Raw genomic sequence first — 21,532 nt, forward strand, 5'->3', positions numbered from 1 at the left:
CTTTTGTAATTCCCCTCCAAAAAACCTTTTGCGTACCGCAAATGTTTTCTTTCAAGAGACCGGGGGTGACGATGAGGTAGCCATCTATATTGCAATGAAGTTGAGCTCCCTAGTCGTGTTTGTTTGCTGTGTTATTATTGGTTTTTTTGGGTTTGACCAAAGTTCAGGTGTTATTTTTTTGTCTTTAATAAATTTAGATCAACAAGACACTTCACACTTTTTACAATTTATTTAACACCAGAAAAATGGTACATATCACTTGTTGTTTTCAATGTCCTTCTGCAGTGGTTGAAATGGGCAAAAGTCACCTGTTTCATTGATTTTCTTTCTTTTTTTGTTGCAATATCCATGGGAATTAATTTGAACAAGTATACATTATTTTCTTGTTGCCAGTGGAAACAAAATATTCTTTTTAAAGTGTCCTTGTGGTTTGGTTAAAGTAGCAGTCCCAAAAACGTCTCACGATTGGAAAAAACACAAACACCTGTCTTCCGTAGAGTGGTTTTAAGCATGTGGACCAATGGCAGCCAAATGAGTTTTGATTTGCATAGAAAAAAGAGGATTTAGAGATGACTGCTAGAAAAAAACAACAACGTCATGTCCATGTTTCTTTCATTTTTACAAGAAGCAAACAGGGCCAACTTCGACGCCAAATTCCTGATCAGGTGCACCAACATCCATAGGAGCAATGTCAATGATGGGCAGTCGGGATGTTTTTGTTGTCTTGTAGTCGATGACTGTCTTGCCCCATGTGCCAGTGTGTGACTAGAGACACAAACAGAAAAACTCATCAGATTCCTTTATAAATATAACTAATTAGAAATGTACATAGACACATTCAAAGAGCAGACGTACCGTGCAGCCATCCTCGCTGACACTGTATGTGAAGCGGCTGTTGCCCTCAGCTCTGATCTCGACATCGTTGGAGCCCTGAAGAAGCAGGGCCTTCTTCAGGTTGCCGGTTGCAGAATCCATGTAGGCAATGCTGTTCTTGCAGTGATATGTAACGTTCTGTGAGGCCTGGTTGGACATCAGGCGCATGAAGGAAATCTGGATGCTGACATCCTCGGGATCAGATTCGCTGCTGCCATAATGTAACTGCATGGTGGAAGGAAACACAGCATGTTGTTATTTCTTCCTCGTACAACTTTGGTAGCGTTTAAGGTTTTTCAGACTGCCCTCTCACCTGGAATCCGCCAGTCATGGACTCGCTGAACCAGACGTGCTTCTTCTCTCTGATGTTCTTGCTGAGGTACCAGTTCTTCATGGGGATGGACTCGCTGGGGTAGATGCAAGTCTCACCAGTCTCCATGTTGCAGTGGACCTTGATGGCGTCCAGAGGAGAGCCCTGGTTGGGATCAACCCAGTACATGCCTGCAACGAAGGAACATTGAAGGGTTTCAGAAAGAGTTCACCCCTCACTCAGGCTACAAATGCTACCAAATCTACACTCACCGCTCTTCCACTCAGGGTGGCACATCTTCAGGTCTCGGCATGTGCGGGCGGGGCTCTTCTCTGAACCATCAGGGCTGCGGATCTTCTCGACCTTCTGAGTCAAGGTCTTCAGAGTGGTGTCAACCTCCATGTCACGATTTTGCATCATGTTGGGATCATCAGCGCGGTAACCCCCACGGAGAGGATCGGGAGCCTTCTCCTGCAAGGGTGGGCTGACGAAGTCAAATCCACCACCGGGAGCACCAGGAGCTCCAGCGGGTCCGGGAGGTCCAGGAGGTCCCTGTGTTGGAACAACACAAGTTTAAATATTGTACACCTACTGTAACTGTTGAGTTGTTTCAGGAGAGTAACCTACAGCGGGTCCCATCTCTCCATTGCGACCACGAGGTCCAGGGGGTCCAATGGGTCCAGGCATTCCATTAACACCATCTTTACCAGGGGAACCGTTGCTTCCAGATGGTCCCTAAGAAGCAAAAAGCAACTAACTGGTTAATTTTGAGTTAGATAGGTTTGACTCATGTGTAATGTTGTCAATAGTTGTACTTACTCTTGGTCCGGCTGGTCCGGAAGCACCAGCGGGTCCTCTCTCTCCAGCAGGTCCCTACAGGCAGAAGATTCAAACATCAAATACTATAAGATACTGTCTACCAGTTGTAAGATCTGTCGAAGTTTTCATGGTGACTCACAGATGGTCCAGGCAGACCAGGCTGACCACTGAGTCCTCTGTGTCCCTTGTGGCCTCTCTCTCCAGCCTCACCTGTCTCTCCTCTGTCTCCCTTACCTCCAGCAGGACCCTGAATAAACACAAAAGTGCTGTCACTTGTTTACACAAAACACAACATCTGAGATGTTTTTATGGATTAATGAACGTACAGCTGGACCACGGGGTCCAGCGATGCCAGCAGGACCAGCAGGACCAGCAGGACCCTAAAGGAGAGAGAGAGAAGTTAAGGTACAAAGATCTACAAAATAAAATTGGATCATTTTTATCCAAACTGGATGAAGGTACATAGCAAAAAGAGACTCACAGACTCTCCACGGTCACCAGTCTTGCCAGAGGGGCCAACGGCTCCGGGGGCACCAGGTGCACCAGGAGGTCCAGGGGGTCCAGCCATGCCACTCTCACCACGGTCTCCCTACAGAAGCACACAGCCAGTGAGACAGTACCAAACAGCTAACTCAAATTTTGGAAACATCTGAAAGAGACTTTTACATTTTGACTTTTTTTTTCAGTCCAAATATGAAACCAGTTCTGTAATAAAGGATTACCTTGGGTCCAGGAGCTCCATCACGACCAGGGGCACCCTCATGACCAGGAGATCCCTGTGGAGGTGCAGTGAAAATAGTCAGTCATCACAGTAAAGACTCACTGAATGGTTGAGCTAGGCTTACAATGAGCTAACTGAAACAGATACCTCACGACCAGCCTCTCCAGGAGCACCAGACAGGCCAGGGGGTCCAGCAGGTCCAGGGGGTCCACGCTCACCAACGGGGCCAGAAGGACCCTGCTTTCCAGGCTCGCCCTGCAGAAAAACAAGATAGTTTGGTTCTCTGGATGAAGGTAAAAGCTCTGAGAAGGAATTAGAAAACACATCTCAGAGAATACTCACAGCTCCTCCAGCAAGACCAGAGTGACCACGCTCTCCACGCTGTCCAGGGAGACCTACAATACCACGCTGTCCAGCAATACCTTGGGGTCCAGGGATACCTGGGGCACCCTGCGCAAAGATACACAGTGGTCAGTTTATACCATTAAAATAATTTTTCACAAAATAATGTTTTACTGAACACTTACAGGGGCTCCATCAGAGCCAGGGGATCCCTTCTCACCAGCAGGTCCAGGGGCTCCAGCAGCACCAGCCTCACCAGGGCGACCAGCAGGACCAGTCTCACCACGGTTTCCTCTAGGTCCATCCTTTCCAACGGGTCCGGCGGGTCCAGGTGGTCCAGCAGCTCCCTGACAGCATCAAAAAAACTCACAATAAGAAAACAGCTCAGAGGTCAAGACAGCCCACAGGTCCCTCTGTCCTCATGTAATGGATGTGGCTATTATGACACTCACAGAAGGACCAGGGGGTCCAACTCTGCCAGTGGCTCCAGGGAAACCAGTAGCACCCTAAAAAGGATGAAAAATAAAATCATTAAAGTGCATCACGGGAAGGTGCAGAAATGTGACAAATGTTGCTTTTAAAGCATTTACTAAAGTATTGTTTGCCTGTGTGAGTTCTCAATATCTTAAATAAACTTTTTAAATTTTTCATTTGTTTGGAAAAATAAGTAACGCCTTACAATGAGGGTCCCTTTATTAGGCATTAATAAGCAAGGGGTCCTTTTATTAATGTTCTAAACAATGATAACTATTAAGGGTTGGATGGGATCTGTGTGCATTACATAGTTAAGCAGTTGTTAACACTTTATTTAATAATTTATTAATGCTTAAAAATATACTAAGCAACATTAATAAAGGGATCCTTATTGTAAAGAGTTACCAAACCAAAAAATGAAGGGGGGGGGGGGGGGGGGGGATACATCATCATCTCATCATTTACACAAACAAAACAGAAAACAAACTGGGATTCTTGTCTGTTGCGTCAGCAAAATGTTTATCACCACATATTTGTTTCACTTCTTTTCTTATGATATGAAATAATCTCAAGCTGTTACTCACAGGTGCTCCAACACCACCACGAGCTCCCTTGGCTCCAGTAGGACCAGCAGGTCCCTGTCCACGAAAACATTTAAAGTTCAGGTCAGTTCAACAGTAACTATAGTTTCATTTTATCCCTTTTCTCTGTGAGGTACATGTTATTTATCTGGAACAACAAACCAACCTGAGGACCAGGAGCTCCAACAGGTCCAGCAGGTCCAGGAGGACCAGCATCTCCCTTGGGTCCAGAATCTCCAGACTCTCCCTTGGCACCAGGCTGACCATCAGCACCCTTAAAGTAGACAACAAGAAATAAAACTAAGTTCTAATCCATAATCTTCTAATCTTCAATCATTGTTTACAGTTCTGATTACATACAGGGGGCCCAGCAAAACCAGCAGGTCCAGCAGGTCCAGTTTCTCCACGCTCACCCTGTTGGGGTAAAGAGTAGGGTCATTTCAACAAGCCGTGACATTTAGTGTTCATGATGAAACACTGAAAGTTGAATCTTCCATTTTATTTCTTGATGAACAATAAAATGGTTTTCTGGATTGTAATCTGGTCTCTAGTGTGGGTGATAACTTACTGGGGCTCCACGAGGACCAGTGGGCCCAGCGATTCCAGCAGGACCAGCTTCACCCTGGCCAGGGGGAGAAAACAAGTCAGTGCACAAGTTCATCTGCCATAAAAAAGAGAGCTTTTCTAGTTTAAAATTAGTTTCATGTAAAAGTAAAAATTGTATGAAGACAAAATGGAAACAGTAAAATAAAACCCTGAGAAGCTAATTTAAAGGTGTGGAAAGCTTGTTTGATGAATGCATTTGCAGCAGTCTCTAGCAGGAATGAAGGCCTTGTAAGTCGTACTCGAGGAGTAAAAAATGTGCACCATTTCCAGGATTTAGATGTGGGCCACGTCACAGCTGAGCATCAGATGACAGGATCTGGAGTCTTATTTACATTCTAGAGATATCTCTCCTTGGATTGGATAACAGTAATGCACCTCTACCACTGATCTGCAACATTGATGTCAACAAATATCAAAAAAAGGGAGGGGTTCTGCCGTGTGGTGGAGTTGCTAATGCTAACGGTTAGCTTCTAACATGAAACCGTCCACTGTGAAGTCAAGGTGGTGATTTTTGTGTATATTTAATTTTGAAATGAGGAAAATAAGAAGAAAAAAAGTCTAAAGAGCAATGTGTGTGTGTGTGTGTGTGTGTGTGTGTGTGTGTGTGTGTGTGTGTGTGTGTGTGTGTGTGTGTGTGTGTGTGTGTGTGTGTGTGTGTAACAAAATGCAGAAAAAAATAAGGTAAACACAAAAATGGGTGAGAAAATGGCGCAGTATTGATTATCCCGTGAGAGTGGGCGTGCCAGGATGTTTTCATGCAGCACGTCAGGTGAGAGGCAGAGGGTTGTGAAGAGGAGGACAGATTCTACGACCCTCCATGGACTCGCTAAAGCGAGAAAGGTGTCTAAAACTCTGGAGAGGCAGCCGGTAAGACGCCATTCTGAAACGGGTGAACTGTAATCACGATCAGAGAGTTTTGCACGGCACAGCTCAGGCGTGGTGCCGCAGATTACAGCGCGCGACATGCAGTGTTTATTAGATAATTGGATAACTAGTTTGGTGTTTGTTCGCACTTAAATCTTTTACATTATAAATTAAATTACTCTTTAATGGTTTAATTATGCACTGGTTGATATCAAACCTGTAAAAATGAGTGGATTTCTAAGAATATATTTTTGTATGTGTCTAGGTTTTCACCTGCTTTCAACAACTTTATTGAATAAAGTTTGACACTTTAATTCACTCAAAGAAAAGAAACTCATGTTCTGGTGTTCTGTAAAATGCCCTGAAAAGGATAAATAAAAGAAGCAGAGAAAGAGAAGTTGTAGAGTGTTGAGTGAAGTCTGGTGAATTATTCTCCAGATTAATTATTCCCTTTCAAGTGGGGATTGTGCTCTACACAAGGAACTTGACATCCACCATGAATGTTAAGTGGCAATGTGACAGGTTTCCCAACCCTGGTCCTACACCTACCTCCTGCATGTTCTTCATGTCTCTGCTTCAGCACACCTGATTTTACAAATTTACATTGCTTCCTCAGGAGGGCATCAAGTGCTGCGGAAACCTGTTAATCACTCATTCATATAAGTCAGGCAACAAGGAAAACATGCAGGACAGTGAGTCCTGAGGACCAGGGTTGGGAGACACTGGTGTGAGAGACTATGTTCATGTTCAGCCTGCATGAAAAACTCAAAGTGACTGATTAAAATCAGTAATAATGATTAAAAATGGGTTTTCAGTGTTCCACACCTAATAGATGTCAATTTCAGCTCAAGTAATGGCCCAAATTAATGGATAGTTGCACTCATCTGTAGTTGAAAAGTGCGCAAACGTCCTCTTCCAGACAAAAGTGATTTGTTTTGTCACTTTGTATTCATTTGGTGTGATGAGGTGTATACTGTAACGTTTGAAAAGAATAATGTAATGTGTTACTGACATTACCCTTAAGGTTATCATATTGTAAGGTAAGAATGTTGAGCAACAAAATATTGTAGTTCTCGATTTTGTTGGTTTGCATATTTTTTTCTTTGTGTGTGTGTGTGTGGTGGTGGTGGGGGGGGGGGGTATTTTTTTTAACTTAAGTTCAGATCAAGCGTCAACTGGACAAAGGGACCAATAAGTGCTTAACCAAGTGAATGACCAGCCAGTTAAAGGGTTAAAGGCCAAATATTGTTAGTTTTTTTTACTGTATTCTGATAAAAAAAAATGTTACACAGACTCAGTCTGGTGAAGTCATGAACCTGTTTGAATGATAACAGCCTCCAGAACTTACCTTCTCACCCTGAGCACCAGAAGGTCCAGGAACTCCAATAGGACCACTCATACCACGAAGGCCATCTTTGCCGGCGGCGCCATCAGCTCCCTTCGGACCACCATCTCCCTAAACACAAAGAAATTGTAAAAAATGTTAATGATGAGATCACATCTGGCTGCTATGAGGTGATGGCCTGTATTTGTATAGCATCTTCTTAGGGTGCTACAACCCACCAAGGTGCTCCACAACACAATCAGTCATTCACACAGTCACACACAGATTCACACACACATTCGCACGCTGGTGGGGGCCCTGGGGCGCACTGACAGAGGCAAGGCCTGCTGAACACTGGGGCCACCAGTCCCGCCGACCACCACCAGCAGACAAGGTGGGTTAGGTGTCTCCACTAACCAGATGAAATTTGAAGATTTCTCCCTTTGCTTAAAAGGTGAGTTGGTAAAATAGTAAGATTACTGGGGTTGTAATACTGTTACGTATATTTTAAATATTCATTATTTTAGCAATGCTTGCCTACTTCAGACAGCTACAATCAGGGTCACATCTAAAGTCAGGGACGTCGAGCAGGGTGTCCAAACTTTTCAAGATGAGGGTCAAAATCATCAAGTTAAAGTTCTCACCGGCCACTAAAATTGACTTTTTTTTTCTTTTATTCAAAACATTCAAAATTTATTCTGTGAGTATATGTATTTGAGTCTGTACTGCTAAATGCGAACATAAAAATGTTAAAAGCATCAATCTACACCAACAACCAGCAAAATCCCTCTGAGGGACACAAATGGCTGCCAGGCCACACTTTGGATATGCCTGAAATAGAGCAAAGTCAAAAGAGAACGTACATCCTCACAAAAGAAACCCAACAATGGTTTGAATAACATCCATCCAGCCACTGTCTATACCCGCTTGTCCATTCAGGGTCGCGGGGGCTGGTGCCTGTCTCCAGCAATCTCTGAGTAAGTAGGCGGGATACACCCTGGACAGGTTGCCAGTCCATCACAGGGCAACATAGGGACACACAGGACAAAAAAAACAAGCACACACACACACACACCTGAGGACAATTTAGAGAGACCAATCAACCTGACAGTCAGGATTTTGGACTGTGGGAGGAAGCCGGAGTGCCCGGAGAGAACCCATGCATGCACAGGGAGAGCATGCAAACTCCATGCAGAAAGACCCCAGGCTGGAATTTGAACCCAGGACCTTCTTGCTGCAAATTACAGCGCTAGCCTCTGCGCCACTGTGCAGCTGGTTGGATAACATCATGTCGTATTTTTAAATGCTTATAATTTTCTTAGAATTTAAGCACCAACTTTTTCAAAGGTCACAAAAAACCAAACATCTTTAATCTGACAAAACATTATCAAGATGTGTTTTGTGTAACTGAATGCTGTCAGCGTGAAGACCATGTGTTGGTGTTTATTATAGGACACTGGTTATAGCGGATGAACCCATGTAAAATAAATAGTAACCCTCTGATGAAGAGATGGAAATAGAATGTAATAATTCTAACAACAACTGACGCCACCCTTGAGGTTATGACACTCACTCTTTCACCCTTGGCGCCTGGCAGACCACCAGCTCCACGCTCACCGGGCATCCCCTGCATACCAGCTGGTCCAACACCACCAGGGGCACCAGCGGCACCAGGCTCTCCCTGCAAAAACACAAAACACACTTGGTCAAGTGATCCACGCAGGGACTAATCTGGATGTGGAACATCAATGAACTTTCTATTCCACAGGTCAACACACTGCACTCACTTACAGGGAATATCTTTAAGTGAAGTAAAGAAAATATTTTTTTATACATTAATCAACTGAACATAACTAATGAAACTGTGTTTAGTCACTTTTCTTATGCTGCACCCTCTGCACTGTAACTGCCCACCCTTTACTTTGCCTTTAAATGATTCTTAAATCAGAATTTTACTTGCTTGGCATTTATTTGCGTGTTTTAATCGTGCCGTCACATTGATTTTCCTTTTCTTGCTTGTGGAAAGCACATATAAATAAAGCTGCCCTTCCTTTTATAATAAATAGCTGGATGTGGTGCAGGAGTTTAGTGAGAATGACTGATAAAAGACTGGTTTTTGTTTTCAATGACATAATCGCTTCATTTGTAATGAAATGGAACTAATGATGTTACTGTCCCGCAGTTGCGTGTCTTGTTTATCGTTTCACAAAGTTAAACTAAAAGAATTTAGGTTTATTTTAATCACAGAAACCCAGGAAAACAAATCAGGCTAAATCAGCAACCTGCTGTGATTTAAACTAAAAGAATTTGTCCTTTTTGTTTTGATAAAAACACAGATTCTGTTAGTGTGCTTTCATGCTAGTAACTTGTCCTGTCCTAATCTGTATTCCATCTGTTCCTAGTTAAACAAATAAATAAATAAATAGATGACTTTATAATTTTACATTTAAACTGGAAAAACAAGGCTGCATCTGAAATGTATTGATGGTAAAATGATGAAAGGAGGAAAATCTATGATACTATACTATACTATACTATACTATACTATACTATACTATACTATACTATACTATTATTTCTTCCCATTTACTGTATTTTTATGATTTTTTAAATTCATATAAAGAGAGAGAGAAGAATAAAAGTGATGCATTTATCTGTTAGAATGACATTTGAGATTATGTTAAAAGGCCAGCTCAAATGTCTCAAATGCGAACTAAACTGCCGTTTCACATTAAAAACATTGAATCAAAATTTAGTTTCATATCATTTAATATATTTTGTCTGTTTGAAAAGCAGTAACTGAACAAGCGAGTGCTACATGTTCCTCCCCATAACCTCTACTCCATTTTGGCCCATCATGCATCCGGTTGAACTGTTAAATAGTCGTGAGTGAATCAGATCCTTACTTTATTAGCATCAGAGTAAATCAGGCTTCTTTCCTTTAGAAAACATCTTTTTTTTTAGTAATTTTATGACTTTTTCAGTATTTCCTTGGCTGAGACACGTGATTTAATATCTACTTGTTCTTTTTTCTTAACCGTACCTTGGCTCCATCGTTACCAGAAGGTCCAGGAGCACCACGAGGTCCAGTTGGACCAGCTTGGCCAGGAGCACCGCGCTCACCAGGGAAACCTCTGTCACCCTGGAGGAAACAAAGGAAACACGTCAGTTATCTGCCCCATCAGATGATTTTACCAGAGTGCTTCAGAAGTGGACGTGGTACTCACTCTGGCTCCAGCTGGTCCAGGAGGTCCAGCTTCACCGGGAACACCCTAAACAGGAGGAGGAGTTAGTATTGTGTCTGAACTGTGTACTTTCTCATTATGGAGTGGGTGCTCTAAGTTTATTTGTGAATCATACCTGCTCACCAGGCTTTCCAGTCTCACCAGTAGCTCCTTGTGGTCCAGGAAGACCCTGAACGAAGGTTACAAGTAGAGATTTTAACACATTTTACTAATGGTGTCTAAAATGTGTGGGACATAAAGCAAAAGGCAGTACAGTGGTTGTGTTTAACTCACCTGGAATCCAGGAGCACCAGCAGGTCCCTGTTCTCCCTTCTCTCCAGCAGGTCCCTGTACCCAGACATCACATTTATCTTTAATGGGATTCAGTTTCTCCATGATGGAACAAAAACATTCAGTTTATTTCCTCTGATGATCATCAGATAAAGGAGGAGAGCCTCTTACAGCAGGGCCAGAAGGTCCAGGAGCACCAAGATCACCGTCTTTACCAGGAGCACCCTGAAAGCAACAAATGGTTCCCATCCGGATGTTAGTTTGAAGTTTGAACATTTCTCAGTTATAAGAGTTGTTTTTATTATTTCAAATATTGCTAGTGCTTACAACAGAGCCAGCAGCACCAGCAGGTCCTCTCTCACCAGGCTTACCACTATCACCCTGTCAAAAACAGAAAAAGTGTTTTTGTTTTGTTCCCGGGTCAAATGCCTTTGTTTCATGAGGACAAGTGGCTCTCAGGACTTGACTTAAGTCTGAAGATCACAGGCTCCGCTGTGTTTGAGGTACGAATGATCAAAATAACAGCCTGAGACTGTCGTTACTCACAGCGGTTCCCTTGGGACCGGGGAATCCCATGATACCAGGCTGACCTCTGGATCCAGCTGGGCCAGGAGGTCCAGGGCGGCCATCTTGTCCAGGAGCACCCTAAAGATTGTAGAGAAAAACACAAAATAATTAAAACTAGCCTGATTTCACATGATAATTGAGATATTTGGCTTTATTAAAAATACAAATAGACAAAAATGTCCTTTGAAATTTCCCAGGAAGCATTCATTCCAGTTTCTGGTTGAAGGTAACATTTTTAGTTCCGTTTGATTTTACTTTATCTGCACACGCTCTTGCCTAAAGAGACTGGCTTTAGTTTCATTGTACATCTTGATGAAATTATGAAAATAATACATTTTTCATGTGAAATCAAGCTGAGTTATTAGAAGGTAGAAGAACTTACACCAGGTCCAACTTTGCCATCAGGGCCAGGGCTTCCTGGGCTACCAGTCACACCCTGAAGACCAGAGGAAGTGTGAGATTTAACAAAATGAACCCTATAAATGTATGTCATGAGACAGAAATGTCCCAGACAATCCTGTTTATCATGGAACTCACCTTGGATCCGGGAACGCCAGGAGAACCAGGGCTTCCAGACTCGCCAGTGGCTCCTTGAGATCCTGTGGGTCCAGTAGCACCACGCTCACCTGGGGCTCCCTGTTAGAAAGCAGGAGAACGTTTTCTAAGGACCTGCTGTGAGCAGAAGTTTCATAAAGATGTCCCTGCTTTGATTTGGATGGATGACTCACCTTTCCACCTGCACCTCCATCAGCACCAGGGAAACCACGAGCACCAGGAGCACCCTGAAAACAGACACACAGGAGGTCACCAACGACAAGCATGTTGTTTTCTCCAAACATTTATTTGTATGCTGTTTTCTTTGTTAAAGAGAGATGATAAGATCAAGGTTAGGTATCGTACACGCTCTCCGGGGGGTCCACGGGGTCCAGCACCACCAGGCTCTCCACGGGGTCCTCTCTTTCCCTCCTCACCAGAGGGACCAGGAAGTCCTTGAATTCCAGCAGGACCCTGGAAATAAAACAAACAAAATAATGATGTCATGACTTATTTCCCCAAAGTGACAAATAAATAGTATCGAACTATTGATTCAGTGTGAAACTTACAGGCTCACCCTTGGCACCAGCCTCTCCCTTAGGACCTGAAGGACCAGGATCACCCTGTGGGCAGATGAACACATGATTCAGTCAGGATGTTATTCTGAATTATTAAGAAGCAGACAAGAGATGCTGATGTTAAAACTAACTACTCACATTGTTACCCTTGGGACCAGGAGCACCAGCACCTCCCTGAGCTCCAGCAGGACCACGAGCACCGGGGAAACCAGATGCACCAGCAATACCAGCAGCACCCTGGTGAACGTAGAAACGGGATGTAACAACTTAGTTGTTGTACTGTTTAAGAGGAAAAATAAACTAAACAAGTGAAATACTTACATTAGAGCCCTTAGCACCAGGCTGACCATCCGCTCCAGGAGCACCCTGGCGGAAAATAGACAAAAATGGTGAAAATAAAGAAAGAAAGCAAAGTAAAGTGATTATACAACATAATAAACCAGGATATTCTTACAGCAGCTCCAGCAGGCCCAGCAGGTCCTGGGTTACCAGGCTCACCACGGGCTCCCTGGGGTCCCTCAGATCCACGGCCTCCAGCAGGACCAGTCTCACCCTGAGAGAGGAAAGCAACCATGTTAGAGAAATCTGCACCTAAGCTGTTGTGTGAAATTGAAACGGATTAAAATATAACATGCAATAAAATAAACCCCAATCCTGCTTATAAACAAAATGATTCAATGCAAACAAAATAAAATAAAAGTTGAGTAAGTTAGCCCAGAAAATTGATTTAATCCAAGTTTATTTGAGCTTGGTTTAAAAAGTGACATGTTTCATAGGTAGCGGCTGCCTTATGTGCAAATATATAATAAATAAATGTACAGATGGTCAAAAAATTAAGAGCATAATCAAAAGTTGAAAAATATTAATAAGAAACAAACAATTAACACTCAACAATCGTGTTTTTCTATTTCCATTCAACACAGGAAGGTGTGTCTGCATGGCAGGTGTGAGCAGCAGCAGGAGATTAATTAAAGATTAATAAAACAGGGAAAGATGTGGCATCAGATGAGACTGACGCCATCTAGTGGCTGGTAGGACCGATAATGGCACCCTGATGGCTGACAGCCAATCAGGTGTGAATTATATAATGTTCTCCTCTAAGAGTTTTCTAATTGTTGATCTGAAAAGTTCAAAACGTGTGTCTAGACTACTAGATTTCAGTAAGGGAAGTCAGACCTCAGGTTAGGAAAAATAACCTGTTCACCCTACATTATCCGTTCTAACAGAGACAATCTTCTTATGAAGGTAAAAAAGTCATAAAACACAGTTTTGTTTTTGATAAACTCAGTAATCCAGCAGCTTTTTGTTGGTAAATGTTAAGAATACCCTACCTTAGCACCAGCACTGCCTGGGAATCCAGCTGGCCCAGCAGGCCCAGTGGGTCCCTGAATGTTGGGAGACATTTTGCTATTGAACAACTTTGCTCTAGACAGAAAAATGCATTTTAAATTAAAAGATCTCCATGCAGGAAATGATGAATACAGATTACATTTTCATTTTAACATAATAATAATTATAATATTAGCAAGAATCAAAAATACTCACAGGAGGACCAGCAGGACCAGTGTTGCCATCGTTACCACGAGCACCCTGCAAGAGAAGACAGCTTTATCAGATATAGATGATAATAATCACACAGATAAACACACAAATGCAATTTAGCTTTGACTTTTAAGCATTTCAAGGTGTTTCGGTGATTAGGTCGAGAGCTTACAGCAGGGCCAGAAGGTCCGGGGCGGCCTCTCTCACCAGGAAGGCCACGAAGACCCTGGAATGGTCAATAAAAGAAGAGCAAATGTTAGTCATGCTCTTTTATGCTGAGTCAACAGATCGATTGAATTACATGATGTCCACATGTGTGGATCAGTAAAGGAAACCTACCAAGGCTCCAGGGATGCCGTTCTCACCAGGGGAGCCGGGTTCTCCCTGCAGACAGAAGCATAGCTGTAATCTATGGAATGGCCCAAGAGAAGAAATGCATTATGGGGCTTATTTTTAGCCATCTGACCTTGGGACCTGCAGGTCCAGCGTCTCCCTTGGCTCCATCCAGACCGCTGAATCCCTGAAGACAACATTAGCATCCAGCGTTAGCCATGTTAGCATCCAGCATGTGTTCATGGGGGCGTCAGAGAAAAGAAGACTGAAACTCACTCTGTGTCCCTTCAAGCCAGGAAGTCCTGGAGTTCCAGGGAATCCACGAGCACCCTGAAGATGGAACAAAGAAGATATGAAAGGTTTGGAAAAACTTGATTTTTCTGACCCTGTCCTCATCTCTGGGCATCACTCACCTGAGGGCCAGCAGCTCCGCGCTCACCTGGGCGTCCAGCCTTGCCAGGTTCACCCTTTAGAGACACACAAAGTCAAAACATCACTGACTGGAAGAAGCAGTTTGTATCTGAAAGGGAACAAAGCAGACAGAACAAAATCTTCTTCCAAGGATGCTTCCGGAGAACGCATCACTTACATCATCTCCGTTCTTTCCAGGAGGACCAACTGGACCACGAGGACCCATGGGGCCCTAAAAACACATAAATAACAAAACCTCTGGTTCAAAAAAACCTCTGGATATTTACAGGATACTGTGGGTGAGGAAAGGTGCTCAGCTTTAGGATACAAACAGTGTTGTCTACTGCTGACCACAGGCTGTTTTACGTTATTTCTAACAGGTTAAGATTATGGTTAGGGAATTAATGACATTTATACTCACAGTAGCTCCAGGCTCACCAGGCTCTCCAGCAGGACCAGGCATTCCCTGAGGACCCTGGTGGACAATAAAAATAACAACAATAATCTCCATCTCTTCTTAAATGCATTTTAGTGATAACAAAAGAATCTGGACAATATGGATGGATTTATCTGAGCTGTCAGGTAAACAATAAAAAAAAAACACTTACAGAGTATCCAGCAGGTCCAGGGGGACCACGGGCACCCATGGGGCCCTGTTGAAGAAGATAGATACGAAAAAGCCATTAATTAATCCAAGAATTTAAGCATGTTTAGAAAATATTTGCACATTTAGAGGTGGGAGAGCCTTTGTACCATTGGGCCAGGAACAGCGGGGCCGCTGGACTTTGAGTGGTCGACGTAGCTCATTTGAGGAGAGAAGTTCTGCGATGGGAGAGAATTAGGATTCAGTTAATGTCCCAGCTCAAAAATATCAAAGTAAACATCTGACACATGCATTTATTCTCAGACTGTTGTTATTCAGTTAAACTGTGTAAATTATTGTTTTCAACCAGGATACAAATAAGCAAATTGAGTTCAAACGGTTTTGTTTATTTTACGTTTCATTATCAGGTAAAGGAACCCAGCTGTATGAACATGTCTGTGTTTCTCAGACTGAGACGTGAGGAACAGGGAGCTGTTTGCTCTCTCAGTGCTGAAACACAAACATACATGAAGGTTTTTCTGGCCTAAAATCACAACTAAAGCCTCAAACACGCCACAGAATCGCTGCTTTGCTGAGTTGAGTAAAGTGAATTCTGTTTGAAGCAGAGCCAGGTCATGTGACTTCCTGGGTGCGTACTCACTCCGCCAAGGCCAGGGGGGCCAGGAGGACCGGGAGGGCCGGGGAGGCCAGGTTGTCCAGGGATTCCATCGTTGCCGGGGTAACCAGGAAGACCCTGTAAGAGTCAGACACTGTCAGGTATCATCTTTTACCACTAATATTTCATTAGACTTAGGAAGAAAATATGAACATAACACATTATAGGACGTCAATGTTGATGTAATAAAGTCTGATTTTAAAATGTAGGATTCTTTGTTTCTTTCACAAAAAAGAGGTGAAGCATAGCTTTCATCTCTTACCTCAAAGTGATGTTAGAGACGTATTGTTGTTGTTTACACTCTAATATTTGACTTTTCAACTTTCATTGACTTTCTTAACCAATTACAAAACATCATAAGTTACACCCCAGCAGTTTTATCAGCATTCAGGTGGATCCACACACGTGTGTCTCAGTCTGGTTTATTATCTCCTTATTCTCATTATTTTTAAAATAGAGAGCAATATTTACTGTTGTTTTATCTTATTCTGTAGAAATGTGTGCCTGTGAGCTGAGAGCTACCTGGGGCGTCCTGTCATGCATTTGCATGATGACAATAAAGTATTCTTACTCTATTTCTGGAGGTTCTTTCCATTGATATTATAACATTTTTAGTTGACACAAACAAGAACTTTCATGCAAAAACATAATCATGTAAACTAAACGATTGGGTGCAAAGCAATGAAAATGTTGTTTTAATGAGATTTACCAGCTACATAAAACAACGTGTTACAAATGCCAAACAACCCAGAGGAATCGTCTTTATATTAGTTTGGAAATAAGATGTTTCCTAATCAGTAATTAATTACTGATTGTAAATACTACAAATATTGTTACAGATCGAGGTTTTTAAAACCTTTTTGTTTTCATAGATGTTACAGAAAACCAAAAACAATGAATGAAGCTGTGAGTAAACCAGAACCTACCGGATCTCCTCTGGGGCCAGTGGGTCCCTTTACTGTCTAAGATCAGATTACAAAATAGAGTTAGGTCATTGTGAGATCTTCATGTCAGAAAAAGAGCTGAAGTCTGACAGGATTTCACTTTCAAGCTGTTTCTCAACATCAGATAAAAAGAAAAAGGTAAAATACCTCTGAGCCTGTGTCGGTGTTGTCATCTGGGAACTGAGGCCCTAAAAATCAATACGACAGGAAGGGTTAACACCTAACAGACATGATTTATTAAACCTGAAGGCTTAAAGGGTAATGTCAATCTTCCAGCTGAAGGTTAAATTCAATGAAAGCAGTAAATGCGTCATATCAAAGGCTATTTAAAACACAAGCCTTAAACAGGAGAAAAGAGTGATCTGAATGCTTTGCAACAGCATAAAAGTGATTAAATCTGTGACAAACTCACTGTCAAAATTCACCAAGAAAACAAAAACAAAACAAACAAAAAAAAGATAAAATCCATGCAAGACTCTTATGAAAGCATGACGGTGATGTCAAAATGTAATCCATGGCAGTCCAAAAGCAAACAGGAAGGCCTCAGGTCCATTTGTGGCCTCAAGGTCAGAGGTGGGAAGTATAGGGTGGTGCAGGGCTAATGAAGCACTAAGCTGCTGGGGAGTATGTACCATTATCATCAGGGCAGACAGGGCAGCACTCTCCATCTGGAATGAAGGGGTCTTCACACTCGGTTGTGTCTTCGCAGATCACCTCGTCGCACAAGACAAACCCTTTGTCACACAGGCAGATCTGGCAGGGTTCTGGTTTCCATACATCCTTGTCATTGTACACCTGTCCCTCTGATTTGCACTCAGTTAATAAGCCTGTAAAAACAGGAGTGATGAGTTTGAGGGTCAACAGGAGGCAAGAGTGCATTTAAATGACAGCTAAATGATCCAAGTAATGGTTTGGTGATGTAACTCCGTTGTGTAAGCTTTGGCGACGGTTTTAAAGTTGTACGTTTTTGTGAATCACACGATTGTTTGCTAAACTGTAGGAAAATGTACCAAATGTTTAATTTAAGGAGAAAAGCAAAAAGGCTGTTGAGTAATTTTAGTTATCACTAAGAGGAAATTATGAAGTCTGAAGGCCAGTGTGTAACTCTTAATAAACTAGATGTTTAGCTGTATTTAATTCTTATTTTCAGTATATTTCTACTTCACATCTAATGATAAACCTTTCAAGCTTTGCTAAAGGTCTTTAATAAGGTGTTTCTTAATTAAGAATATAATAAAATAATCAACGTTTACACATTTTTGAGTCTAAATGATTTATTTTAATTTCCTCAAAAAGATAAAAATGATCTAATTTTGTTAAGATGCATAAATGTGAAAAAAGAGTGGAAAGAAACTATTTTATTCCTCTATTTGATGTGATCAGTTTAATGGCCAATGACAAACGCTCTAAACTGCTTCCTTTAATTAGTTATGGTGGACCAGATTTGGGTAAGTGCCCCCCAGGCCCACATCCTGGCTGCAGCCCTGCTTCATGTCACAAACGGAGTTTGGTGAAGGAAACTTTGACTACATGTTTCAACTAACAAAAAAAGTTTCCAAGTAGATTTAAAAAAAACTCCTTTGTTTTGGATCATGGAAAATAATTAGTCTGGTCAATGGAGAACTTATTGATGTCATGAAAAAGGTCTGGCAACTTATATAATGAGTATGACCAATAGTGACTAATTTTGACTTGGATAAAAGAAAAGTTTCTTTTAAAACAAAAAATTATCATTTTTAGAGTCTGATGACATCACAGGTGTTTGTGGGCCAGAGAAGAGGGTTTGTCTGGGGATGCAGTTCTCAAAGTAGCCACAAGGCGGCACTCTTGCTTTGCAAAAGAAGGCCTCCAGCACCCTCAAAATGATGGTGATTAATTTACGTCTAGACGAGCCTTTTTCAATGTCGACGTCAGCCTGCAGCTATTTTTCCATTGTCCTTTTTCAGCTGAAACAGCCCAGTAAATACTTCCGTTTAACTTTCATCCAAAGCAACATTATTGGAAATCACTGTGTTTTATGTTCTGGCACCCAGAAAAAAATGCTTTCTGGTTTGTGTTAAACTCTTGTCTTAGAGCGGAATGAAACTAAAAAAGAACATTCGGAAAAAATATTAACGTTTGTTTCTAATTTCTATTGCGCATCAGAGGCACGGCAGCTGTTTCCCTTTGGGTTTGCACTCCAGCAGAAGGACGCACACGGACTGGGCGTGTGTCTGCACGCCAGTGAGAGGAGAAAACGATATGAAAAAATCCAGCCTATTAATTCCTATTCGCTTCCAGAACTCCGCGAAAACGCCTCAAACTTTCAGGTGGTGTCAAACATCCTGCCAAGCACGGCCGGTTCCAGCGGCCTACGCAGCATCCCTGAGGACCATCCGCATCCTGAGAGTCCCAAAGTCCCCAAAAGACAAAATCAGTGTTTGAAAGTGATACTTACTATCATCCTCGCCTTGACCTCTTGCCAAAAGCACAGTTGCGCAGAGCAAAAGCGCTAACCGAATATCCACAAAGCTGAACATGTCTAAATATTAGACATGTAGATTCTTTGTGGTAAAGGGAATGCTCTTTTTCCTCCTCAGACACCACTCATACAGGGCAGGGTCCGGTCTGCGTGTAACTCCAATCCAGACCCTAGCAGAAACTCCCTACTGCCTAAACAAATGGCTTAGCTTGGCTTTTATATGGCGAGAACGTTTGGGGAGGTCCCTTGCGCACCAGATAACTTCTGCATGTTGGCCCTCCTTCATCTGGGAGAAACGGGGATGTCTTTAAACAAGTTCACGTCGCAGCTCAGACGTGGATGATGCGGAGAGCCACCATTTACGCACCGGCGCTGCAGCGCGCAGACGTATTTTACCGTCGGCTGTGTGGATTATCCTCATTGAGACTTGCCAACGTGAGACTCCGAGTCCACGAGCTTTACCAACTCCTGGAGTTTTATTAAGTCAGCTAAGGAAGTCGTTGTCTGTAAATATTTTATGTCTTAAAAAAGAAAGGGACTTTAAAAGAAACGATTCAGTTTCATGTGTGCATCAGTGTGCGTATTTTACGCACAGAGACTAATGGCTGGAGAAGGTCATCTGTGACTGTTTAGTTATTTCTAAACTAACTAATATTTTACAAACAAGTAATAAAAGTGTATCCACTTCCTGTTTCTTATCTTATTTCTCTTTTATGTTCTTAGTCATTCTCCCAGTATCAAACATGTGGACAGAACAGGATGAAATCAGGATCTGTTAATAAAACAAATCTCACTATACATATCTAATAAACTCAATTACTTTGTACTCTCGTTGTTTTTTAAGTATAATATAATCTCTTCATTTAAATTCACCTTTTCCAACTGACAAAGGGCTGCCCCATCAGGTTAGAGACAGAAGGAGAAGGAAAGAGAAAAAAATCTGGCAGATCCACAAAGCAGTCTGGTTGTAATGTGGACACGTTGCAGCTTCAACAACTAAAGCTCCAATATGACCTCATTTACTCTCTGCAGTTTCTATTTTTTTTATTCTGAAGGAGTTTCATGGCCTCCCCAAAGCTGCCAGCAAAGAAGGCCGTGCAAATGACATGTTACTACCAAGAGGGTGTTTCACAAGATCACCAAAAAACCAGCAGAAACATCATGTTAGCTGCAGTTGTCCTCTATCAGCCCATGGCCTCATGTTGGTGCAAACTCTCAGTCATCATGGAAATCTGCGGGGCTTTTATTCCTCTGGATTCATATTATTGTTTTTGAAAGAGACTTTGTATTAAATAGGAATTTATCCACTGCGCCAATGAAAAAAAAACTGTTAGTCTTTATTTATTTTTTTTACATTTCCTATTGGTTTCTTCTGTTTTACTATTATTTTCTGACTTTTGATTTTTAATGGCTTCCATGATGTAGTTATCCCTTTGATGCATGAATTATGAAATCTTCAACCATGATTTTTCTTTACCATTTTTTTTCATTCATCTTTAGGTGTGAATGAAACAAATTTCAACAAATATTTTTTGTAACATTTTATTATTTACAAATAATTTATTACATGTCCACCTCAGTGGAAAGCGTGCATTCTGAACATGAAATATGTTGGCTTGACATGCTGAAATCCAAATGGAGGGGCTCGAATGCAATAAAGTCTTCAACAGCTGTGCTTGAGCACCTGTCCACTGTTGTGACCATTATAAATAAAACCTGCATATGCAGGTTAACCTGCATATTATTCATTAGCAGTTTGTGACACATTTTTGGACAGAACAAAATATTTGGAACAAGTCCCTTAGATCTTCTATTAAGCACTAATCATCCAATGACAACTAGTAGGTGTCCTGTCTCCCCATTCTGTTCAGTCATGTGTCTCTGTTAATTGCTCCCACCTGCCTCTTGTTTTCCAATCACCCAAGCTCCCAGCCCTCACGTATTTAAACCCTCTCAGTTCTGTGTGTTTTGTCGGTTCATTGCTTCAGTTGTCCAGCGTGTTTTTATATTGAAACATTTGTAAATCCTGCCTGCCTGCCTGCCTGCCTGCCTGCCTTTTCACCTGCGTTTGGATCCTTGCCTCCGCTTCACTCACCAGCACGCGTGACAGTAGGCCTACTTTGTTCCCAAATAAAAAAATAAATAAAACACAAATGCTAACAGCACAAAACTATCTAAATGTTTATAATGAGGAATTGCAAACCCTCTGCAGTGACTGTTTATCCAAATGTTTGCCTTCTCCTTTATATAAATGTGAAGCATACTTAAAACAGTGATTTTTACATCATCTTTATTCTTTCTGACAAGATGTTGTCACAAAATATGTTTTAAATAAAAGAGATGTGGCTTTTGGTGACATCAGATAAGCTGTTTTATATTTTTATCAAGCTTTGCTGCTGCTATGTTGAATACTAGCAGGAAGAATGAAGCATGAAGAAAGCTGGTTATAAATAAAATAAACTACTCACTAAACA

The 21,532-nt window shown here is 41.9% G+C and overlaps 1 protein-coding gene across 1 annotated transcript; it reads right to left on the minus strand.

Moving 5' to 3' along the window:
- Window positions 1-214: 214 nt before the first annotated feature.
- col1a1b (collagen, type I, alpha 1b) lies at window positions 215-19,323 on the minus strand. Its single transcript, XM_015962790.3, has 51 exons — window positions 19,035-19,323; window positions 17,230-17,424; window positions 16,745-16,785; window positions 16,580-16,615; window positions 15,639-15,731; window positions 15,148-15,216; window positions 15,003-15,047; window positions 14,816-14,869; window positions 14,573-14,626; window positions 14,397-14,450; window positions 14,260-14,313; window positions 14,117-14,170; window positions 13,990-14,034; window positions 13,823-13,876; window positions 13,654-13,698; window positions 13,440-13,493; window positions 12,563-12,661; window positions 12,430-12,474; window positions 12,247-12,345; window positions 12,100-12,153; window positions 11,897-12,004; window positions 11,725-11,778; window positions 11,534-11,632; window positions 11,379-11,432; window positions 10,976-11,074; window positions 10,757-10,810; window positions 10,601-10,654; window positions 10,433-10,486; window positions 10,275-10,328; window positions 10,142-10,186; window positions 9,958-10,056; window positions 8,488-8,595; window positions 6,939-7,046; window positions 4,689-4,742; window positions 4,481-4,534; window positions 4,287-4,394; window positions 4,124-4,177; window positions 3,518-3,571; window positions 3,251-3,412; window positions 3,066-3,173; window positions 2,871-2,978; window positions 2,725-2,778; window positions 2,484-2,591; window positions 2,329-2,382; window positions 2,142-2,249; window positions 2,003-2,056; window positions 1,811-1,918; window positions 1,456-1,735; window positions 1,187-1,374; window positions 856-1,098; window positions 215-765 (listed from the first exon to the last, which is right to left on the minus strand). The coding sequence occupies exons 1-51, from the start codon at window positions 19,114-19,116 to the stop codon at window positions 619-621; spliced, it is 4,362 nt and encodes a 1,453-aa protein (XP_015818276.1). The 5' UTR covers window positions 19,117-19,323; the 3' UTR covers window positions 215-618.
- Window positions 19,324-21,532: the final 2,209 nt, after the last annotated feature.

The sequence above is a fragment of the Nothobranchius furzeri genome, chromosome 16 (assembly GCF_043380555.1).
Source record: "Nothobranchius furzeri strain GRZ-AD chromosome 16, NfurGRZ-RIMD1, whole genome shotgun sequence".
NCBI classification, from domain to species: Eukaryota; Metazoa; Chordata; class Actinopteri; order Cyprinodontiformes; family Nothobranchiidae; genus Nothobranchius; species Nothobranchius furzeri.